Source organism: Helicoverpa zea, chromosome 27, assembly GCF_022581195.2.
Source record: "Helicoverpa zea isolate HzStark_Cry1AcR chromosome 27, ilHelZeax1.1, whole genome shotgun sequence".
Taxonomy (NCBI): Eukaryota; Metazoa; Arthropoda; class Insecta; order Lepidoptera; family Noctuidae; genus Helicoverpa; species Helicoverpa zea.
The window spans coordinates 1,422,036-1,444,867 of record NC_061478.1 but is presented as its reverse complement, the minus strand read 5'-3'; the positions used below and the strand labels follow the sequence as shown (position 1 = coordinate 1,444,867).

The 22,832-nt window shown below is 39.7% G+C and overlaps 3 protein-coding genes and 2 long non-coding RNA genes across 5 annotated transcripts in view; 2 read left to right on the top strand and 3 right to left on the bottom strand.

Moving 5' to 3' along the window:
* Nucleotides 1-483, bottom strand: part of LOC124643272 — a 1,735-nt gene extending 1,252 nt beyond the window's left edge. The window contains exon 1 of the long non-coding RNA XR_006985897.1: nucleotides 385-483. This is a non-coding gene — a long non-coding RNA (uncharacterized LOC124643272). The remainder of the gene's footprint in view (nucleotides 1-384) is intronic.
* LOC124643270 (aldo-keto reductase AKR2E4-like) overlaps nucleotides 1-5,032 on the top strand; it is a 12,695-nt gene extending 7,663 nt beyond the window's left edge. Inside the window, exons 6-9 of the mRNA XM_047182179.1 lie at nucleotides 3,227-3,397; nucleotides 3,729-3,926; nucleotides 4,279-4,387; nucleotides 4,668-5,032. Coding sequence (XP_047038135.1) covers nucleotides 3,227-3,397; nucleotides 3,729-3,926; nucleotides 4,279-4,387; nucleotides 4,668-4,780 — 591 coding nt within the window. The 3' untranslated portion in view covers nucleotides 4,781-5,032. The remainder of the gene's footprint in view (nucleotides 1-3,226; nucleotides 3,398-3,728; nucleotides 3,927-4,278; nucleotides 4,388-4,667) is intronic.
* LOC124643271 lies at nucleotides 5,022-22,832 on the bottom strand. Its single transcript, XM_047182180.1, has 6 exons — nucleotides 22,671-22,832; nucleotides 8,554-8,699; nucleotides 7,786-7,899; nucleotides 7,088-7,214; nucleotides 6,554-6,656; nucleotides 5,022-6,099 (listed from the first exon to the last, which is right to left on the bottom strand). Exons 1-6 carry the CDS (start codon nucleotides 22,675-22,677, stop codon nucleotides 5,925-5,927), a joined length of 672 nt encoding a protein of 223 aa, XP_047038136.1. The 5' UTR covers nucleotides 22,678-22,832; the 3' UTR covers nucleotides 5,022-5,924.
* Nucleotides 16,493-18,923, top strand: LOC124643269 (uncharacterized protein CG4449-like). Its single transcript, XM_047182177.1, has 2 exons — nucleotides 16,493-17,794; nucleotides 18,217-18,923. Exons 1-2 carry the CDS (start codon nucleotides 16,597-16,599, stop codon nucleotides 18,282-18,284), a joined length of 1,266 nt encoding a protein of 421 aa, XP_047038133.1. The 5' UTR covers nucleotides 16,493-16,596; the 3' UTR covers nucleotides 18,285-18,923.
* Nucleotides 17,914-18,307, bottom strand: LOC124643273. Its single transcript, XR_006985898.1, has 2 exons — nucleotides 18,171-18,307; nucleotides 17,914-18,109 (listed from the first exon to the last, which is right to left on the bottom strand). It is a non-coding gene; the product is annotated as an uncharacterized LOC124643273 (long non-coding RNA).

Genomic DNA, 22,832 nt, shown 5'->3' with positions numbered 1-22,832 from the left:
TGGTAGAATGTAAATGGGCCACTTTAGATTTAAGAACATACTCTGTACACCTACATTCTGGCAAATAAAAGACTTTGACTTTGACTTTGTTACTTATCTAAACATCTCGTAGGCACAGTGAATGAAAAAAAAGTAATTAGTCTGTCTTTTAGATAACCCAAAAATATTGGACACAAATAAATAACAACGAAGATACAATACGATTGAATTTTGTATTACGTCACCTTCATATACATACGTGACGTCACGAGGGGACTCCCAACTTATAATGTAATGTTTTGTTGAAATAAAAAATACATGTCCAATAAGAATTTTTTGGTTACCTACCTAAAGGTACTTTACCTGAAGGTATTTTATGACGGACTAATCATAAATTATATATACTATTTTTAACGCTGTCATCACGCAGTCTGGATGTTAGTGATTGATACACCCGTGCATCGGAGAGCACGTTAATGTCGGTCCTGCGCCTGATCTCTCTCCGGTCGTATGCGCAAATACTCGTGCACTATAATATGGGTATGATTTAAGCTGTCACCAATTTAATTCATTTTGTGTTTCTTAAATAATAGGGTTTGCCCGCAAAATAGTAGATTTGTCACCAAATGTAGTCACCAAACAATATAAAATCATTTCCACAATAAATTACCGAAAATCATGGAGATATGGGGTCAAGTACCAAATAAATGATTTTGTATGTATTATAATAGGTTTGTCCTAATAGTATTTAAGCAAACTAATTTAAAGAGATCACCAATAAATCATATATTATATCACTAGAAAATTTCATGAAGGTCTAAAAATGTAGGGTGGTCGTCATCATCATTTCAACCAAAAGAGTCTACTACTTAACTGGCCATGTGCCTCCCCCAAGGGCTTTAGTTTCCACAGGTAGTATAAATATATTTAAATTAAATTTCTAGCTGAATAGTAAATAAAACAATTAATCAAAGTCAAAATAATCAATATTTATTGTTAAAAATCTCACTGCCCGCGCCCCGCATCGTATGATCGTACCTACAACCAACCTACAACTAGGGCATGCATTATCGGTAAAATAAAAATTACCGGTAAAAATTCGGTAAGTAAATAAAATATTTTTACCGGTAAACCGGTAAAACGGTAATTTTTGTATTTTTTTAAAATGTGATATTATATCAATAAGATTGGGTAGTCTAAAAGCAAAAAATAATTTAAAATACAAGGTATAAGGTGGTAAACATTTTTTGTGACGTGGGCCGTAACAAAAAAACATGTCAGTACCATCCGTACGCAATGTCGCCGACAAAGTGCAAGAGAAACGGCTGCGATGGTTCGGCCATGTAAAAAGAAGACCACCTGAATACATCGCCAATGTTGTGTACTCAATCTCAATAGGTATACCCGGTCAAAGGCGCAGAGGCAGGCCGAAACGGTGCTGGTTGAGTGTCGTAATGAATGTCATGAAAATCTACGAACTCGAAGAGGAAGATGTCCTGGATAGATTGAAGTGAAAGAAGAAGATACGGAAAGCGGACCCCGTCACAAGACGGATAAACGCTAAGAATTACCGTGAAAAAAAAAAACATTTTTTTCATTGAAGTGAAAGCCTTTTTTTATGGTAAATCGTAGGCATTTTATGGACCAGGGTCGCGGTAACTGTTTTGAACAATCCTGCAGCCCCGGCAGGCCTTGACCTTGCGCGTGGAACAACTGGGGCCGCCGACACGGGTCTGTTGTCTATGCAGACGGAGGAACGATGAGCCACCCGAACTCACCGTCCACAGACCGACGCCTACGGTGGCCGGGAGTCGTCTCTCGACACTCGGCGCCCGTGGTGTCTTCCTGGTCCACTACAGTGGCTGGGATGAGAGGTGCGAACTCACAGGCGCTCCATCGTCTCCTTCTCGAGCATGAGTGCTTCGCAGAAGGAGGCGACGCCTTCCGATTCCCTCTTGCTCCGGACCATGGCTTGAACCAGGGTCGGACGCGAGAGGTCGTCGCTGCCTATTGGCTCGACGACGACACGGCGGTACCCTTCTCAGGCAGTGCACACCTAGACTGTGTGCTCCACCGTGTCCTCAGAGCTGTCCGCATAGTAGTTAAGTAAAAGCCCTTGCTCAATAAGGTCATAGAGAAGGTAAAATAAGCATAAGCTACATTTTTACCTAAAAGGAGCTGACAGCTATTAGGAAATTCAGAATAACCGAATGAATCAAATTTGTTTAGATAATATAAATTAAGATGAGAATGAAGATTTGTATCTAACCTAGAGATAGTAAAGGAGCCACATAAGTTTACTTTCCTAAAAACAGCAACTTTAACACTCTTACAATATGTAATGTATGCAATATTACATTATGTTCAGGCTACATAATGAAGATTTGACGTTAAATGAACAAATTGCTATATATTATCACAAAAACGTAAAAACCGGTAAATTACCGGTTACATATTATTTTTACCGGTAAATTAAAAATCGCGAAAATGGGCGGTTTTACCGGTAAAACCGAAACCGGTATACCGGTATTGCATGCCCTACCTACAACCCATTCGTTGAGGCCCGAAAGCGCGCCAATTTGTCTCCCTTCCCTTCCTCTTCCCTTTGAACATATTTTTATTAAAATTATAAACTGATGTATTAAATTGGTAACGAATACATTATTTTAATAACTGAACGAAATAAAATGTAACTACTGTATTGGTGACAAAATAACAAATAAAAAGGAGTCGCAGTCAGGGATCGATTAATCGATTTATTTGGTGACAGATCTACCATTTTGAGCACCAAGCTATTATTTAAGTAATAAAACTATTATTATAAGAACGAAGTTTATATTCATGTAATGCACTACAATTTTATTGGTAATCCATCTCATATTTTACACATTATATTAACAATAATTTGCTAATTCATACCTGGGAACACTCTTTGTTTATCTGAGAACGAAAATATTTCGTGGCGATAGATCTATTTATTAGGTGATACAACTTGATGACAAATATAAATTTTGGTGACAAAAAATATAGTTCCCCTATAATATGTCCTGCGAAGCTGACTGATCTCCTTATACCTATGAGAACGGCCGACGCGGTCGAAATTATCCTTGTACGCATTATTTACTCAAACGAAGTATCATCATCATCTTTCTGTCCTGTTCCCAAGTCATTTGGACTCGGCGCAACATGTCTTACGAAAAAACGATATGTAGGTAGATATTTCTGAATGCATTTATTTCTTTTCCAGCCAGATGGCACTGGTTTTGACATCGTCGACTATCTAGACACATGGAAAGGAATGGAAGAGGCTAAAAAGTTGGGTCTAGCCAAATCCATAGGCATATCTAACTTTAATGTCAGCCAAATTGAACGGCTTTTGGCTAACTGTGAGATTAAACCTACTGTTCTGCAAGTTGAGGTAAGATTTTAACTTAAGTACCTATGTTGAAAGCTAACTCTGACACGGCTTAATATTTTATCTTAGTCAAAACAAGCATCAGAAAAACATAGAAACCCCTGGTTTTACCAAAAATATATACCTACCTACTTGATATCGCGAGTCCACAGCTAGCATGTGTTCGCGCGGCGGTTGCAGTGTCGCGGACATGTTAGTGATGTTCGCGCGCAATGTGTTACTGTTTGCTACAGCGAGTACACCACGAGATACGTGCCCTGTGCCGAACAGTGCCGCACACTATTGAAATCTCGCTTTCACACTATGTATTTTAACTGTTTTTTTCTATTCCCAGGTAAACTTAAACCTAGCCCAAAACAAGCTGCTAGATTACTGCAAGAGTAAAGATATCGTGGTCATGGCGTACACCCCATTTGGGTCCCTCTTCAGTAATGACCCCAAAACTCCGCAGCCCAGAGCTAATGACCCCGTTCTCGTAGATCTGGCTAAGAAATATGGAAAGACTGTCCCTCAAATTGTGTTAAGATATTTGGTAAGTACCTACTGGTTTGTCTTGAGAGTATATAAATCTAACGAGGTCGTGGTAGCATAGTATGTAGTTAAAACACCAGCTTCCACAGTAGGTATGAATTCTGGTCTGGTGGAGTGGGTTCGATTTCTGGTCAGGCAAGTACTAATGTATTATTTTTAAGTAGGTATTTACCTTGGTCACCAGTGACTTAGCTAAGGTGAAGGAAACTATGTTAAAGAAACCCAGACTTTCAAAATCTTTTACCTGTAAGAGAAAAGGTCAGGTCAATCGAATCATAAAGTTAATCAACACTTCTAGATTTCTGCCAAATCCATTTGTTATATCTAACTTTATTTTATTCTGCCTATTTCAGGTGCAAAGAGGAGTAGTTCCTATCCCGAAGTCAGTAAAGAAGAATAGAATTGAAGAGAATGTGAACGTTTTTGACTTCGAACTGACTAAAGAAGAAATGGAGACTTTGAGTAAGTTTTACAGAAGTGACTCTGCAGACTTTTTATTTCGAAGTCTGCAGATTGCATTCTTTTATTCTATGTGTTACTCCTACTTATTAAGATATCCTAAAAAATACTATATTTGTTGGTTGTAGTTTGGCTATTATAAAAAGTATATTATGTAGTTAATCAGTTCTGTGTACCAATAACACAAGCTATAAGAAATTGCTTAACTTTGGTTCATGTCTGAACTATATATGTGATAACTATGTACTGATATATTTATTTATATATTTTTTCCTATTTTCAGGTAAATTCAACAAAGACTACAGGGTAGTATTTCCAAGTTTCTGGCAAGATCACCCCTACTATCCCTTCGAGCGTGTCGATGTGCCAGCTCCTGACCTATTCAAGAAGTCGTAATATCTTCAATACTTTGTGAAAACAATAGGAGTCATGTTTCGTAGATAATTAACGCCTTGAAATCTGGTCTTTTTAATACGCATTTTTATAGTAAAATCTGTAGTATCTGTATTAAATGTAACTCGATATTTTGACAAAATACCGTATAAGGCAAATGTGCTTAGAATCGATCTGAGGATGAATATTAGATAAACCCTAAAATATGAAATGTGTGTGAATTTGGTGAAATAAAAGCTCTGTGTTTTCTAAATATTTTTGTGTTTTATTTGTGATTATTATCATGATATAAATAACTGGATTATTATCTCAGAAATAAATAATTTTAAAACTCTGCACTCTGACGGTTTGTAGTATTAAAAGGTCAATTATTATTTTTGGCATGAATAAAGCAAAACAATGATTTGAAATTAATATTTTTTTATTATTATTTTTTTTAATTTAATAATATTTTTTTATACAGACGGAGAATAGTCAATATACAATAATATACTTAAACATAACATAGTGGTATAAAAATTAAATAACATAATAATCAGAGTTGCAGAGTTATCACAATTTATTATTTACACACACAGTATATACAGCAATTACTCTGCACTCTGCAGATTGACACACACTTTTAATAATACTCCCAAAAATCCGGGACTCTGTAGTCCCGAGGTCTGGTAGAGACATACATTTATTTCTAATAATACTCGATGCAGAGTTGCAAAGTTATTCAGTTATTTCAGATATAAATAAGACAAGCTTTAGAGCGAGTGAAACCATACTTTGAATCAGAAAATTTATGATTATTAGCTTTAGTTCTACAGCGGAACGATATAAGACTAATATTAAAATTTCCTCGAGGACTGCAATTATAATATAAATATGTCGAATTTGGAAATGACAGATATGCACATTAATGTTCGTTTCAAAATATTGTATAAAAATACTTGAGAAACTTTTGGGAAAGTAATCTCACTCTAACCTTGTATTTGCGTTACACTCTCTTTCCGAAATAAATAGAAATCACCAAACAATTCTACTCAGCCATATTTCTATCACTTTCTACCCATCAAATCACAGCAGAGAAAGTGACAAAAACACAACTCAGCATACCAACTTCTACTCATCACGAAGTCGTCAAAGTCTGCAGATTCAATTACTGTTCGTATTTTATGAATTCGCTTTGTAGTTCGTCTTCCTGTTGGAGAACGCACTTGGAGTTAGCTTCGAAGTCACATTGCTGAGTTGCAGAGTTGAAGAATAGGCCATCAGAACAGAATGCGACTTGAGGAACTCCAGCCACACACCTCCAGTATCTTTGGCAGTCACCCCTGGAGGAAAGAACTTGTATAAGTAAGCTGTTAAATTTTTGGAGAGCCTTATAATGATAGTTTAATTCAGACCGATTTTAGACTACGGCGGCTGTTCTAATGAGATCAGCCAGCTGCCTAGGACATATTACAATGGATAAATGCACTCTTTATTCCATCTGCAAGATTTCCTCCGTGTTTCAGAAGGCATATGAAATTGGCAGTCGTTATGGATAGGCAGAAGCCAGAAAGTGTAACAACCAGTTGTAAGGGGTATCCAAGGTTACTTGAGTTGAGTAGGTCAGAAAAACAAGTCGCTTCATGTGGTATCCATGCGCAGTGGTACTCAGCTGCATCCAGTTAGGCTGGGATCCGTGTCAAACATAGTAGGGAACAACTGGTATTCAACTGCATGATGTTAGACTGGAAGCCGTCCCCAACCTAGGAAAAGGCTAGACAGATGATGAAGACTTACTTGTAAGGCACCTGCGTGGCAGCAGCATCAGCTCTGTTGCAGTTAATGATGCCGTTGTACCTGCCCAGCATCGGCGAGATGGGACGCACGCTTGCTACCATGTCTGTGACAAAATTGATAATACATATTGGAATAGCTCCTGGGAAAGTTAATTGCGTCTGGGAACATTGCCGAGGGTATAATAACGAAGGTACAAAGCGTTTATGATTATATACTTTTGAGAATGGCTACAAAGACTTTGTTTTCAAAAATCTCTAATCCTGAAGTTTCAGAGCTCCTGTATGCCCACAATTTTTAAAGCAATCGTGAATCCAATCAAACTTTTTAGCCGGTTATTGTTGCAATGTGATAATCTCCATACTGTAATATGAGCCCGATCAAACTATCGGCCAACTAAAAAGTTTGGGCACACATGACATCTAAGCGAATTTATATTGTTTCATTGAACCAGAAATACGTGTTGAAAGACTGTTTCCTGAACTGAAAGATGAATTTTATTTTAATTCTCTTGAACCAATAGTAAAAGCAACTCACCAACGGGTTGCTGTTCAAGTTCATCAGTGAAGATGCCAATAAGACTGTCAGCCTCGTCTCCTGAACCTTCCTCCTCTTCCTTAGGAGTCCTCAGCTGGCAAGTAGTAGCCCATGGCCAGTTGCATGTCTGGTGAGGAAAAAACAATGTGAGATTAAAGAGCTGGTGGATAAGTAACTACCTCGTGAGTCGGTATATATGGTATGGGGGGATGGTATATGAAGCCTTAATATGGATTTCATCCTATATTCATCTATCCTTAAATTTATCTTTCCACTATCATACTGTGCCTACCTACTGATCTTAAGTAAGTGTATTATAAGGACTTGGGGACATTATATGCTGTGGAACGTGAGCTGCCTATTTATTTATTCTCCACAACTACATACCACCATCTATGTTTGTGTAAATAAAAATGTACCTTGTCTTTGTGTGACTCGGCGACTCAGTCACTACTAAGCTCAGGGCTTATGCATACAAAAACAATCTGTTTATACATTTTCACACACAAGTATGGCACACCATTCTGTATTCATTATTGCTGAGAACCTATTTTGTTTCCTGATATAAGGACACAAAGGTCAGCGCTGAAAACCAGCACTGTGGATGTGTGGCATCATTGGTCAGCACGTCTTATGAAGACGTTAAAGAGAAGTCCTTAATATTGACCCAGCTTCAAAGACCAGACATTTCTGCTTACCTGCAACTGGAAGTCGAAGATCAGTCCTCCAGAGCAGCTGAACTCCACCTCCTCACCGTGAGCGCACATGAAGAACTTCGAGCAATCCGTGAAGTGGGGCAGGAGTAAAAAGACCTGGTGGAAGAAAGACAGGTAAGTATATGATTATACAGGACTAGCTTCTGCCAGCGGTTTCACTCGCATCCTGATGGGACTACTCCATGTACAGAGGTAAAAAGCCAGCATATAGCTATCCCCAATAAATAGGCTATGTAACTCTGAAAGAATTCTTCAAATCGAATGAGTATTTCCTGAGATTAGCGCGTTTACACAAACAATCAAAAGTAATACCGGCCTTTATCTCTTTCTGCTGTATTCCGTCCAATCCGTTTAGTAGTTTTCGTCCGTCCACGCTGAAACTACGTTACTCTTCCAAGAGTAACTAACAATCACACATCTATTTCACGTTTAAAATGTCTTGCTGATTCTTATTGTGTCCTCGCAGTTCCACTCGCATCCCTAATGAACCTACTCCACTCACTCCAATACTAGGAAGCTAAATTGATAGAGCACGGCTGATATTTGAAAAGCTTTCGCAGTCGTTATAGATAGTCAGAAGCCAGAAAGTCTGACGAAAATAGTAGATATTGGGCTACCCCAGTGACTGGGTTGAGAAGATCAAGGAGGCAGTCGCTCCATATACCAGGTACCTGTACCCGGTGAGACTGGAAGCCGACCCCAACATAGTTTGTTCAATGACTAGGCAAAGGTCATTTGTGGTGTACTAACCTGTCCAGCAGGGTCACAGCTAAGGTCATTTGGGTCGACATCAGTGAAAGCCTTGAAGTTCCCGTCGGTACTGTTCTTCTGGTCGGGTAGTTTGATCTCTGCTGCGCACGCGACGGTCAGCGTTACCGCAATGGTTAGGAATTTTGCTGAGGGAAAAACAGGGTAAATGTTAAATCTATGTAATTTACTTAAATAATGTATGGTTGGATGCAGCGTAGGACGTCCACCAACAAGGTGTATAGACGACCTTATAAAGGTAGCCGGAAGACGCTGGATGCAGGTCGCCTCCAACAGGTATCTGTGGAGATCTAAGGGGAGGCCTATGTTCAGCAGTGGACGTCCTATGGCTGAGATGATGATGATGATGATGAAGATTGTTGGATGAACTATAAAGTCTGAAATCACCAACCCAAATTGAGAAGCTGGTGATAATCTTACAATTTCTCGGTAAATGGGCTATGTAAACACTGAAATAATATTTTTAATTAGATTAGTAGGTAATTCTTGAGATACAAGTGTCCAGCAAATAAAGAAACTATATTATGTTGGTATAGAAGAATGCCCATATCATAAAAATCATCTATTAAGTCCTTTTGCGAACTATCTAAATTGACTTTATTTAAGAGCCATGCAAAAGCCGAAAAAGGCCTTTGCCTTTAAGATAGACAATAAATAACGATTAAAAATATCATAGTAGGTACTGCGTCACATATTTTATTGAACTAGATAATAGATAACTATAATACGTCATTCTTAATAGCTAAGATCTATTTAGATAAACTAGAAATCTTAGATAACGATTGATCGATGTTTGGTAAAGTAATAGTTTGTAACGCCATCTGTCGATAGCAATCTAATCTGATTTTGATTGATATCATAAAGTGTTTTTTATCGATAATGCAGAGGTGTTTCTTGACCTTTACTGAGAATTTTAAACTATAAATAGGGTTAAGAAGAGTTTCTAATAAATCAAGAAGAACTCCAGGAGACAATTTGTCGAGATTATGGTCCAAATATAGGTAGGAAGTGTAAAAGTGACCTGAGTCACCTGAGTGTAAAAGTATCAGATTTTTTAAAGGAAATTCATCCAATACCTAATCAAATTAATTGTCTAGGCAAACAATTAAGAATAAATAAGACTTTCTATCTAAACAGTTAAGACTATAGGTATAAGGATTCCGAAACTACTGAATTGATTGAAAAAAATACTTCACAGGTGGGAAGCTACGCTCTTAAATCGCGCTAGTATTTAAGGTATAAGAAAATCATAGGATGTCATCATCCTCCTGCCCTTATCCCAATTTCATTTGGGGTCGGCGCAGCATGTTTTCTTCTTCCATACTCCTCTATCTCCCGTCATCTCACAAGTAACATTTTTTCTTACCATATCTACTTTCACACAATCCATCCATCGTTTTTTTTGTCTTCCTCTTCCACTATATCCGTCCACGTTCATACTCATCACCTTCCTCACAACATGACTCTCATTCCTCCGCATCACATGCCCATACCACGACAGCCGGTTTCCACGCAATTTTTTCTGATACCGGCGCCACTTTCAAACTTCCTCTTATATACTCATTCCTCACTCTATCCATTCGCGTAACTCCACACAAACCACTTAACATTCTCATCTCTGCCGCATGCAATTGTCTTTCATTCGTCGCTTTTGTGGGCCAGCACTCTGATCCATACAAGACAGCAGGTCTGACCATACTCTTGTAAATTTTCCCCTTAAGTTTAAGGGGAATACGAGGGTCACAAGTTGTTCCCGTTACCTGCCGCCATTTCATCCATCCTGCGTTAATTCTGTGCGTAACTGTCCGATCTATTTCGCCATAAAAAATCATAGGATGATGATTTTTAAATAATTTAACAGATTGAAAGTAGATATCTGCATCTGGTACCTACGCAAGTAGGTAGGTACCACCAAAATATCCACGTACCTAAACTAAGTTGACACTGAAAAACACCGGAAACGACGTGTTCAAAAAACCCTTTTTTAGATCCGTAAACTATTAAAATTGATTGATAAAAATATCAACGAGATACTCTATTAACATGAAAAACCACTAAACTAAAGAATTTTGTACAGATCATATCAATTAATGTTTTGATGCGGATCGATTCAAAAACATCGATATTTCTTATCGATTAATTGTGTTGTATCTCGATTTTATGTCTTAGTAAGTCGAAGAAATTGAGATTCCGTGATTAAGGAATTTCTCGCCTCGTGACCCAACTCATTACAATGTAGTTTTTTATTCGTAAGCAAAATATTTCCCCGTTCACAGGACGAGGGGTGAAACAGAGGGAAATAGCTAGAATATGGACGGTGGTCATCCCTAATCTCAAGATAGGTAGATGGGGCTGCGGGATTGTTCGCGCGAGTTACCGCGGCCCTGGTACATAAATCCCCTATCCCTGCTATCCCTCCCATCCTTTCCATCTCCTCAAGAATCCCAATCCTTTCCCCACAGAGACGGTCAACTCGAAATAAACCCGGTGGTGGTGGAGCCGTAAGCACCTGCAGCGAATCCGACTCCGCACGTAACGACTCGTCGTTCCTGTGGATCCAGTCGGAGACGCCGAGAGAGTGGTGTAGGTCTTGGGAAAGCCTGCACTATCTTAATTGCATCCCAGGCGATGCAGCATCCGTGGAGAGGTCACTTCACCCACTACAGCTATGCTGTGTGGAAAACAACACGGGGAGTGGCAGTGACCGGTTATAAGTCCAAGCAGATAGACGTAAGCGCGGACGCCAGGGGTCACTCTCGACAGTGGGAGGGTCCATCGAAGGCCCATTGACTAGTTACCGCCCGCTTCAAGCCGGGCAGCCCCCGGCCAGTAAGGTACTCGTCCGTCTCGGTGCTGGCCTGTTTCCCTTGGGTGTGGGAAGCACTAGTATAACTAGAGTGTCGGTGCCGTTAACGATTTCACCTGCGGCAAAAAGAAATAACAACAATAAAAAAACTCCGAAACGCGAATCCATGCGCTTTGGTACATGGAATGTCCGTACTATGAGGACAGGCTTCCCGGACACCTCTGGAAGCTCTGATTGCACTCAACATCTGCGCAAAACTGCGGTAATAGACGCGGAACTTTGGAGACTCAACATAGCTGTAGCAGCTCTTCAAGAAACCAGATTACCTGATGAAGGTTCGTTACGTGAGACCAACTACACGTTCTACTGGAAAGGAAAGGAATCTTCCGAAAGTCGCCAACATGGAGTAGGATTTGCTGTAAGGAATGACCTACTCAGTGCAATAGACGATCCTCGAGGAGTGTCGGAACGCATTATGACGTGTCGTTTAAGCACAAGCAGCGGCTTTGTCACCTTAATATCCGCTTATGCACCGACTTTAAAATCTTCTCCCGAATCCAAAGACCTTTTTTACGACCAACTATGTGAAACGCTAAGTAGGGTTCGGTCAGGGGATGGCCTAATTATCCTAGGGGATTTTAATGCACGTGTGGGTCAATCGCATGCATCCTGGCCAGATTGTATGGGTAATCACGGTGTAGGGACATTAAATGAGAACGGGCAACGTCTCTTAGAATTCTGTTCGCAGAATCTGCTTTGTGTAACCAATACCTACTTTAAAGGAAAGTTTATGCACAAAGTGTCCTGGAAACATCCTCGCTCAAAACACTGGCATCAGTTGGACACCATATTGACTAGAAAGAAGAACTTGGGGGACATTCTGCACACTCGAACATTCCATAGCGCAGATTGTGATACCGACCACTCACTCGTCGTCACCACGGCATCTTTTTGCCCCAAAAAGATACATTCGTCGCGATCTATAGGTAGTAAAAAATTGAAAGTACCAACGTCAACATCCAAAGATGAGATAGCTTCTTACCAGCAGCTAATTAAAGAAGAATCAGCTTCTTGGGATCCTGACATGTCAGCCAGCGAGGAATGGGTTAAAATAAAATCTATTCTCACGGAAACTGCGGCAAAAGCATTCGGCTACAAACCTCCATCAAAACATGACTGGTTCCAAGAAAACATCGACCATCTTCAACCATTTCTGGATTTAAAACGTCAGGCGTCACTGAACTATCGACAGAATCCGACAAGTACGACACGCGGCGAATTGTCTAAAGCCAAAGCAGACCTCCAACGCAATGTGCGCTTTTGTGCCAATTCTTACTGGTTGGAACTTTGTAAGAGTATTCAGAGTCATGCTTCAACTGGCAACTTTTCTGGCGTATACTCGGTTATTAAGAAAGCGCTGGGCCCTTTACCAAGCAAAACAGCTCGCCTAAAGGAGGCTGACGGCTCTTGCATCTTAGATGCGGATCGGCAGCTTCATAGATGGGTAGAACACTACTCAAATCTCTACTCTCAACCCATTGGTGTAGAGCCCGAAGCAGTTCAAATGTTCCCCGAGTTACCTGTTTGCACCGAGCTCGACGCTGTACCTACAGTTGAGCAATTTATTACCGCTATCAACCAGCTAAAGAGTGGTAAAAGTCCGGGAATTGACGGTGTTCTAGCTGAAATTATCAAGGTGCGTTGTGTGGGTCCTATACTCTACAACTTTTTTGTGAAATGCTGGAATGAAGAATACATCCCGCAGGATATGCGCGATGCAAACATCATCACATTGTACAAAGGAAAGGGCGACCGCGGCGACTGCAATTCATACCGTGGAATTTCCTTACTAAGTATAGCTGGCAAACTACTTGGTCGTATGATCCTTTCCAAGTTACAATTGCTAGCTGATCGAGTATATCCTGAATCTCAGTGTGGCTTTCGCGCACAAAGATCTACCACAGACATGATATTTACATTCCGGCAACTTCAAGAAAAGTGTAGGGAACAAAGAACACCTCTGCTAACGGCCTTTGTTGACCTTAACAAGGCATTCGATACTGTGAGCAGGGAGGGACTATACGCTGTGCTGCAGAGGATTGGCTGTCCACCGAAGCTGTTAAACCTAATAAGGCTTTTCCATGAAGACATGAAAGCCTCTGTTGTTTTTAAGGGCAATACATCTGACCCGTTTGACATGAGAAGAGGGGTCCGGCAGGGTTGTGTACTAGCACCAACACTGTTCGGTATATTTTTCTCTGTACTCCTCAAAGTTGCGTTCGGAGATAATCAACAAGGCATACACCTTCACACCAGGGTGGATGGTAAGCTCTTCAATATTTCGCTCCTTAAATCCAAAAAACATCGCCAGGATATTATCGTTGATAGCTTACTGTTTGCGGATGATGCAGCATTTGTTGCTTCAAGCCCATCGCAACTTCAGGAAATGCTGGATAGGTTTAATAAAGCTTGTAAGCAATTCTCTATGTCAATCAACGAAAGGAAGACGGTAATTATGACGCAGGGGATTACTGAGATACCCACAATCTCACTGGATGGTTCACCACTGGAGGTTGTTGAAAACTTCTGCTACCTGGGATCCACAGTCACAAATAACCTTTGCCTGGACGCCGAAATAAACAGCCGCATCGGTAAGGCCTCTACGATGTTCGGGAAGCTGAGCGCAAGAGTTTGGCACAACAAATATCTAACAGTTAAGACTAAGATTATTATCTACCAGACATGCATCTTATCCATACTCTTGTATGGCGCGGAGACCTGGACATCGTATGCTAAACAGGAGCGGAGATTAAACAACTTCCATATGCGCTGTCTCCGGCGCATTTTGGATATTTCTTGGAAGGATCGAGTAACAAACGAGAAGGTGCTTAGTATGGCGTGCATACCTAGCATAACCGCACTTCTTAAACAAAGAAGATTGCGCTGGCTAGGGCATGTGCAGCGGATGGAACCTTCTCGTTTGCCAAGACAAACTCTCCTCGGCCAAATATCAGATGCCAAGCGACCAGTTGGGCGGCCATTGTTGCGATTTAAAGATAGCGTTAAACGCGACATGGTATCGTTTAAAATCGACCCGAACATCTGGGAAAAACTCTCTGATGACCGTGATAGTTGGAGGAAAAAAATATCCGATGGAGTGGTCGCGCATGACAGTGCCTGGTTCGATCTGCTCTCCAAAAAACGCGATCTACGTCACCAACGAATGGCACAGCCTCCAACATCACCAGGAACTCAATTCGTCTGCGGACGTTGCGACCGGCGATGTCGCTCCCGTATAGGCCTTGTTAGCCATCAGCGCAAGTGCCAAAGCCAAACCACCTGAAACGGATGCAGCTTTAATCATCTTTTATAGATGTTATCAGGCCATAGTTAGTTGGTACATAAAAGGCCTACGACGGAACACGACGGTTTTTAGTCAGTAAGAGTCTGACACTCCCTCACCGCTGCTGACCCACAGCGGGAGGGGTCATTTGATGATTTTTGACGTGGTAAAAAAAAGGTATATGTAGATATCCATCCATCCACGACTATGTATATGTTCATCATTCCTTCTTTACAATTAATGTCCTGGTATTTTCAATCCGTGTGCGCGAAGTATAGTTCCTCGGCAAAAAAACGCGGTTGAAACCGCAAGAAACAGTTAAACAGACTATACCGAATCCTTCAATCAAGGCTAATTTTATCTATTAGATATCAATCAAAAGACATTTTAATAAACATAATCTAAAATACCACATTTATGACTCGTCATAAAAATAACTTTATTTTTAAAGTTACTTACAATGAAACAATAACAATTAAATAAATTGAGATTAAAGCCATCGTCGGTTTGATTTTATTTTATTATGTTCAATAAAAAAATAATACTATAGATAGTTTATGTTTAAAGGTTTTATCAAGATAGTTTTTTCCAGAATACGTAGTCAGGTTATTCGTATGCGAAAAGAAATTTAAAGATTCACAATTTGACAGACAATTTATTTGCTATAGGATTCTTTTCTTCAAAAATAAACCCATTTTCACTGTCCAGTCTTAAACTGCGATGAGTCATCTGCCTAGCCTTTTCTATGTTGAGATCGCTATCAGGCTAACCGACCAGCTGAAAACCAGTGTTTTACAAGGAGCGACTGCCCATCTGACCTCATCTACCCAGTAACTCGAGCATCCCAATACCCTAGGTAAGGCTGGTATCAGACCTACTGACTTCCCGTAACGACTGCCATAGATGTTCAAATGACAGCCTGCGACCATTTTGGAAATCGTATGAAACTGTCAATGGATTTTAACACGTAGGTGTCTTACACTATGATTAGAATATGTAAAATAAATTCTTATCAATAGCACTTAGTTGTTATCGATTATTAACATGTTTTCCCCAATAATCCTACGATAAAAATATTCCGAAACAATACTTGACAAAGAAAATTTTAAAGTAGGTGAAACGGTATTTATTATTCATGAACGCAGCAAGTTGCGTTTTATTATTGCATATTGTTTTGTAAACAGGAAAAGTTTTTTTCAAGTAAAACGAACATGTTTCTTGTACAATCTTAATCGTCTGTTAAGATCGTAATAAACATGTTTTTTGTTATTACTATTCCAGGTTAACATTATTTAAAATAATCATTTAAAAACATATTTTCTTCCGCAAATAACTGACGCGAAAAATGACATGTTTGCCGGGTAGTGATGTTCTGTATTTGAATTGGATATCGAAATACAAGTGTTAATCGATTACAACTTTTAGAAGTACTAATGTTAAAATATTTAGTTTGAATGAATTATCTTAAAATAAATAAGTTTTTTTAACCTGACGTCATATTTACCTCTGTCCAAACAATAACGTAATAAGCTAAGAATAGTTTTGATTCATTCATTTGAAATCAATATTATCATATCTTTAACATTAAGCTGCGTTATCAAAACTATGTACATCATTTATATGGGTATATATCGAAAATATTTACTAGTCATCATGATTTTAAAATTATATTCTATTATTATATTAATAGTCTATTTCAAAGCCATATTTTTTACATAGAGCATTTCGAATATCGATATTCAAACACACGATGCTAAGCACGGGCGCATCAGAGGACATCACTACAAACGTCAAGTATTTTGAATTTATGAATGTCCAATTTGTAAACTTATATTTTTCTGTTTAAACTAATGTATTTGTGATAAAACTTGCTATAATGTCTTCATCAGATTCAGATGATGATTGCTATGGAAACATAGCTCAGAAACTCCAGTTAATTAAAAACAACTTCATAAAAGAGAGCGTTGAAACTGCTGTTGCGAACAAGACAACTGACATCGGTCCAAGTACCTCAACATTGCCGAAAAGTGCGGAATTAGCGACAGTAATTGTTGAAGAAGACTTAAACAGCACTGTGAACAGCAGGGACAATGATGAGTACACTTTAGACGCGATTATAGCCAGAAACACGAAGGCTAAACCGAAGCGAGGCCGTGGAGGTAAGCGCAAAGCTTCGAACGATAGTTGTGGTTCTAGTAAGAGGACGACCAGGACTTCAGAGCGAGCTAGAAGGTCTGCCAGCCAGAGTACTAGCAACTCTAATGAAGATAGGACCAGTCCCGTGCCTGAGATTATGGAACCAGCGCTTTTTACTGCTCCGGAACTACGAGATGTTCCTACAACTTCAAGAAGGGGTCGACGTGCCGCCAGAGGCCGGTCTAACCGTGGTAGAGGCAGGGGAGAGTCCTCGAGACAACGGGGACGCAGTGCAAGAGATGAGATACTAGAATTATTCAATGATTTTTTCTCCCGAGACAGACGTGCTCCATCCACTTCTAATAACTATCCTATATTTAGTGTTGGTAATACAGATGAGTATCCGGACCAATGCGATAATCAGCAGCTGTTTTCGTCCAACATAAGACGTCCGAGTAATGACGTTGAAATTGTTGACACGGATCCTCTAGACGATGAAAATGAAGAAATGTCGGTTAAAGTCTACTGGAGAAGCTTGGAAATATTTAAGTTTAAAATTAGAAAGTACCAGAAATTAACTCAAATATTTAATTATTTTACGGAAAAAGAGGGCGTCAGTAGCAACAAATTACTTTTTACTTATAACGATAAGATTTTGAAAATGGACGATACACCAGACTCTATAAACTACAGTATCGCTAAATTTATCGATGGAGGTATCGTTAATCAGGATGTAAGTGACTTATTAGCGGAGAATAATGATAATAAGAGATCTAATGGCTTTAAATTAAAATTCCAATGCCAAAATAAGAAGAAACCGTTTGAAACGTCTATGAACCCTCACGAGAAATTAATGTCCGCCATGATAAAATGCGCTGAGCATCTAGAAACTCCTTTGGAGAAACTAAAATTTTATTTCGATGGAGATTTAATATCTAGTAAGTTATTTTTGTTTTACTTTAAGCTTTACAACAATTAGTTTTTTATTGTCCCACTGCAAGACTGTCCCCTTCACACAGAAGAAATGAGAAGGTTGTCTAAATGAGAACGCTTTTAGCGATGATTATGCCATCTATTTTATTTGCATTCAGATCCTTAGTAATATTGTAAATACGAAAGAACCTATCTCTGTCTATCTGTTGGTCTTTCTTGCCAAAACTATTGAACTGATTTATATATTTGGTTCTCAGGTTTTATCCATGGCTACCTTTTATACTGTGCTAGAAATAGTTCCCTAGGGACAAGGGTGAAATCTGCGCAACCTGCTACCTAGTTCTTTATAAATTGGTGTTCTTAATAAAGTAGTAGGCATACCTATCTATGTATCAAATTAATACAAAACCAAAATATCTATTTTCAGGTAAAAACACACCTCAAGATCTGGAATTGGAAGGCGGCGAGTGTATAGACGTTAAGATATGTAGCTGATGATACACAAATAAACATGTAATTATATTTCTACACCAACAATTTGTTCTATTACTAGTATATTTTTTTATATTTCTAGTATAGCAATAGTATTCAAGATTGTTTACTTGTAATGTCTTAAAAGAAAGGCAGCCGATTTCAATGAAATACTCAGAGATAGATGATAGTACCTCCTTTTATGTAAGGCCCAGTTTAAAGCTGCCTGTCCCCCGGAGCGGAGCTAGGCTGCGGAGTGGAGAAACTGAGAAATATTAACCAATAAGACTGCACAAAATCTCCGCTCCTCAATCCTATTGGTTAATATTTCTCAGTTTCTCCACTCCGCAGCCTAGCTCCGCTCCAGTGGACAGGCAGCCTAACTGGTTACCGGGCAAGTGTCAATTAGTTACCTAATAGTTAATGCTGCTTATAATTTTTGACAGGTTTCTATCCTAGACTGTGCAGCTAGTAGTAGTGCATCTAGCTAATAAGTTCCTGATAGGCTATCAGAGAAGTTATCAATAACCATTGAAAGTGGCTATTAATATTGGAAGTATAAAGTGATTTCTACAAAACGCCATCTAGTGCCGAAATAACTGGAACTTATGATAACAGTTGCCTTCTATATTAATTCCTATAATAAAGAATAAAATATGTGTTTGTTTGTATTTACCTTAAACGCTCCAAAACTACTGAACCAATTTGAAAAATCCTTTCACTGTTGGAAAGTTAGACTATCTTCGAGTAAAACATCCTATTAACTAAAGGTAGAAATCATGATATTACTTTTTACACAAATACATAAAACGAATAACATACTGATTTTAAGTATGTTTTAATTGATTCGGTAATTGTTATTAATTGTATTTACATTGATTTTTTTAGCTTAATTTTTGTTTTTGTCCTGACTTAAAAAAAGTTATATCAAGACCCCTCAAATAGGCTGCGGGATTGTTCGCGCGAGTTACCGCGGCCCTGGTACATAAAAGGCCTACGACGGAACACGAGGGTGTTTAGTCAGTAAGAGTCTGACACTCCCTCACCGCTGCTAACCCACAGCGGGCGGGGTCATTTGATGATTTTTGACGTCGTTAAAAAAAAAGTCCTCACTCAAATGGAGCATCGACAATTTTTTTGTAATCTTTATGTAAACGGATAGTACCTTTTACTTTTGAGGGTATTTTCCAAGCTCAGTGTGCGTCATCAAACGAAGATAGGTAAACACCTAACTTTCTAGATTATCTGTTTAATTTTATTTATCTTTCTATATTTCGTCGTCACAGCCAAAAAACGCCCGGGTAACTGGGTTGAGGAGGCCTGGTACCTACTCAACTCAGCTAGGTACATCCGGTTAGACTGGAAGCCGACCCGAAGAGGACGTTAATGTCGGCCCTGCGCCTGATCTCTCTCCGGTGGTGTCGGATTGCCGTCCCATCGCGCTATGGGAGTGAAGGAATAGTGAGTGCACTTGTGTCTGCGCTAATGCTTGTGCACTATAATATGTCATGCGCAGCTGGCTGATCTCCTTACCTGAGAGCAGCCGCCATGGCCGAAATCGGCCTTAATTATAATCGGCATCAATTTGGGAAAAGGCTCGGGAGATGAGCCAAAAACAGTCCAATGCTGGATAATGGCCTTCCCCAAGTTAGGGAGATTTGCCCATACTCACCGCGCTGGGCATGCGTGTTGGTGAGCGCAGTTTGGGATATTTTTAGCTTCGGAGATTCTGCTGCCCATCTCTGAGCAAGGCATTTAATATCCTACATGGTGCTATGTGGTGGTTATAGGTATTAATTTAATATTTTTTAACGATCTTGACGTAGGTACCTATGGTAATCTTTTGGTATGTATTATCGTATGGACATATGGAGAACGAGCTGTTTCCTGTGGTTTCATCTGCTTTCCGTAGATACTACTTCGAGTACCCGGATAAAATATAGATGATAGTGCAACTTTCCATCAGTGAATTCTTTTTTTAAGGTTCCGTACCCAAAAGGTAAAACGGGACCCTATTGCTTTGGCTCCTCTGTCCGTCCGTCCGTCCATCTGTCACCAGGCTGTATCTCATGAACCGTGATAGTTAGAGAGCTGAAATTTTCACAGATGATGTATTTATGTTGCTGCTCTAACAACAAATACTGAAAACTACAATTAAATAAATATTTTGGGGGTTTTATAAATATTGGTACGGAACCCTACGTGCGCGAGTCCGACTCGCACTTGGCCGGTTTTTCAAAATTCATGGAGCTTTTAGGATACACGCAAACATACAAAAAATACGAGTAGGTACTTATAGACAAATATTCACTAGGTAAGCTAACAAAATAGCGAAAAATATTCCGTAACAATGAATTTTCTTAGAATAGGTATTCTAATCATCTAATCCGTATCACTATATAATTACGTACCTGTGATTAAGCGTCATTGATCACGTTTACATAGTAACAAAAGTTCATGGTGATAAAAAAATAAGTATGTTAATTAAATAAGTCGCTGATGTGGGCCGAAAGGCGGCAACACTGAAATGGAACTGGGCCGGACACGTCAGCCGTATGCATCCGGAAAGATGGGCCACTATTGTCACCCAGTGGACACCCCAGGACACCGCAGGCGGGGTAGGCCCAGGAAGAGATGGCGGGACGAACTGGACGCCTACTGTCGGGACTGGTGGACTCGATCGAGGGATCGAGAAGTGTGGAAGCGGGATGGGGAGGCCTTTGCCCAGCAGTGGGACATTATAGGCTAGTAATAATAATAATAATTAGCCCCGCAGGGCATCTGAGGCGGATGAGCCCCGCAGGGCATCTGAGGCGGATGACGGGGAGTAGCGACCCCGCGGGGCTATATATCCGAGTGCTCCAGGGAGAGTACACTGTCCCCTATCTCCGGCCTGCCGGAGTGTCATGACGGGGGATAGGTCTCCCGCCTCTTGGCTTGCCTTCATCGGCCGGTCAGAGTGGAGTCGCTAGAGCAGGGTTAGCAGCCCACTCGGAGGGTAGGTGCCTCGTGGTAAGTGGCGAGTGGGCCGGTGATGCTGGACCCACAGGGAGCGCGTGATCTGCGTTTAAAGTCCGCCGAGGTATCCTCACCCTTCAGCCGCTCATGTACCTGTTGCCCTCTTGTTGCTATCCAGTGACTGATTCCCGAGGGCCCAGTAAGTGAGTTGGCGAGTCTCCACCTGCCATTTTTACGTGTGCAAACATTGTTATCGGCAGGTGCCATAGTTCCCATAGTCTTCCCATTCCTAGTCCACTAACATCCCATCACAATAGCCCAAGTAGTTTTCCTCCATAGTTAGCAATAGTTTAGCACAGAACCGGGGATTGTCCTTGGGTACATTTCTATAGTGTATACGGGGATAATCGTCGGTTTTGTGTCGCCATTTCAGTAAAGTTGTCTCAAAAGGGCTTCAGCGTGTTGGCTTCGGCCCCACGTTCGCCTTCCAAAAATCCGGGACTCTGTAGTCCCGTGGTCGGTTAGAGATAATAATTAAATAAGTAATTTTTTATATTTTTTTCTTCTGCCTAGCCTTTTCCCAATTGTGACTATTTAGAAAGCTCGCCAATTAAATAAAGTGTAGGAACTATTAAAATATGTATTGTGAAACAAGGAGGGAACTCAATGCAGTTACGCTGGCAACCCAGTATCTCTTGGTAAGTCTGCTGTCAGACTTACTGGCTTTTGACTACCCGACTGAGCCGACTACTAACGACTGCCAAGGATGTTCAATGACAGCCGGGACCTACAGTTTATCGAACCAACACTCATAGGTGGTTCACACTTGAGAGGTTGGTTCTTTACTCACTAGGCCACCACGACTTTTTTGAAGTCAAGTTTGAATAAATAATTTTGATTATTTAACTTTGTTTATGTATTTATCTATGTTATTTAATACCTACACGAATTTTGTGTTATTTAACAATGAAATTAATCATACCTATGTCCCTACTCTAGTTCCTGTTCGCGTAAAAGAAAGTATAATAAATGTATTCCTGTTTTGATATTCCAGTAGGTATATTTTTTTTCAATGATGGTGAAATAAATTAAATTATGCGTTCCGTGATTTATCTCGTCGTTGTTTTTCTAATTTATTGGTGTAGGTACCTATCTGTTATTTAAATATATAAAAAAGTGCACAACAGCTTTTTTTAAAGTAGTAAACACTAACAATTATAATTTAATTTAATTATGAAACGTTTTAAATATTCAAGTAATAAAGAATCGGACGGTGGATCATCTTCTGTGCGGTCCAAAAAAAAATTTTGGAATAAAATATGTAGGTTAATATTTTATCCGGAAAATTTTAGATATCACTTGCTTAATCTGAAAGTTATTTAATTTGATGATAAAAATAATTATAAAATAGACAAATGCTTTAACAGATAATTTGTTTAAAAAGAAACTCACCGAACATTTTTATTAACAGATGTTGTTGCACATGTATGAAAAAAACAAACAATTAAAAAAAAGTACACGATTTTTTCACAATGTCACACTGGATGGCATGGACAGGACCCTAAACAGTCTAATGCTGTGTTTTACTGTCTAATTGCTGAATATAATCAAGAA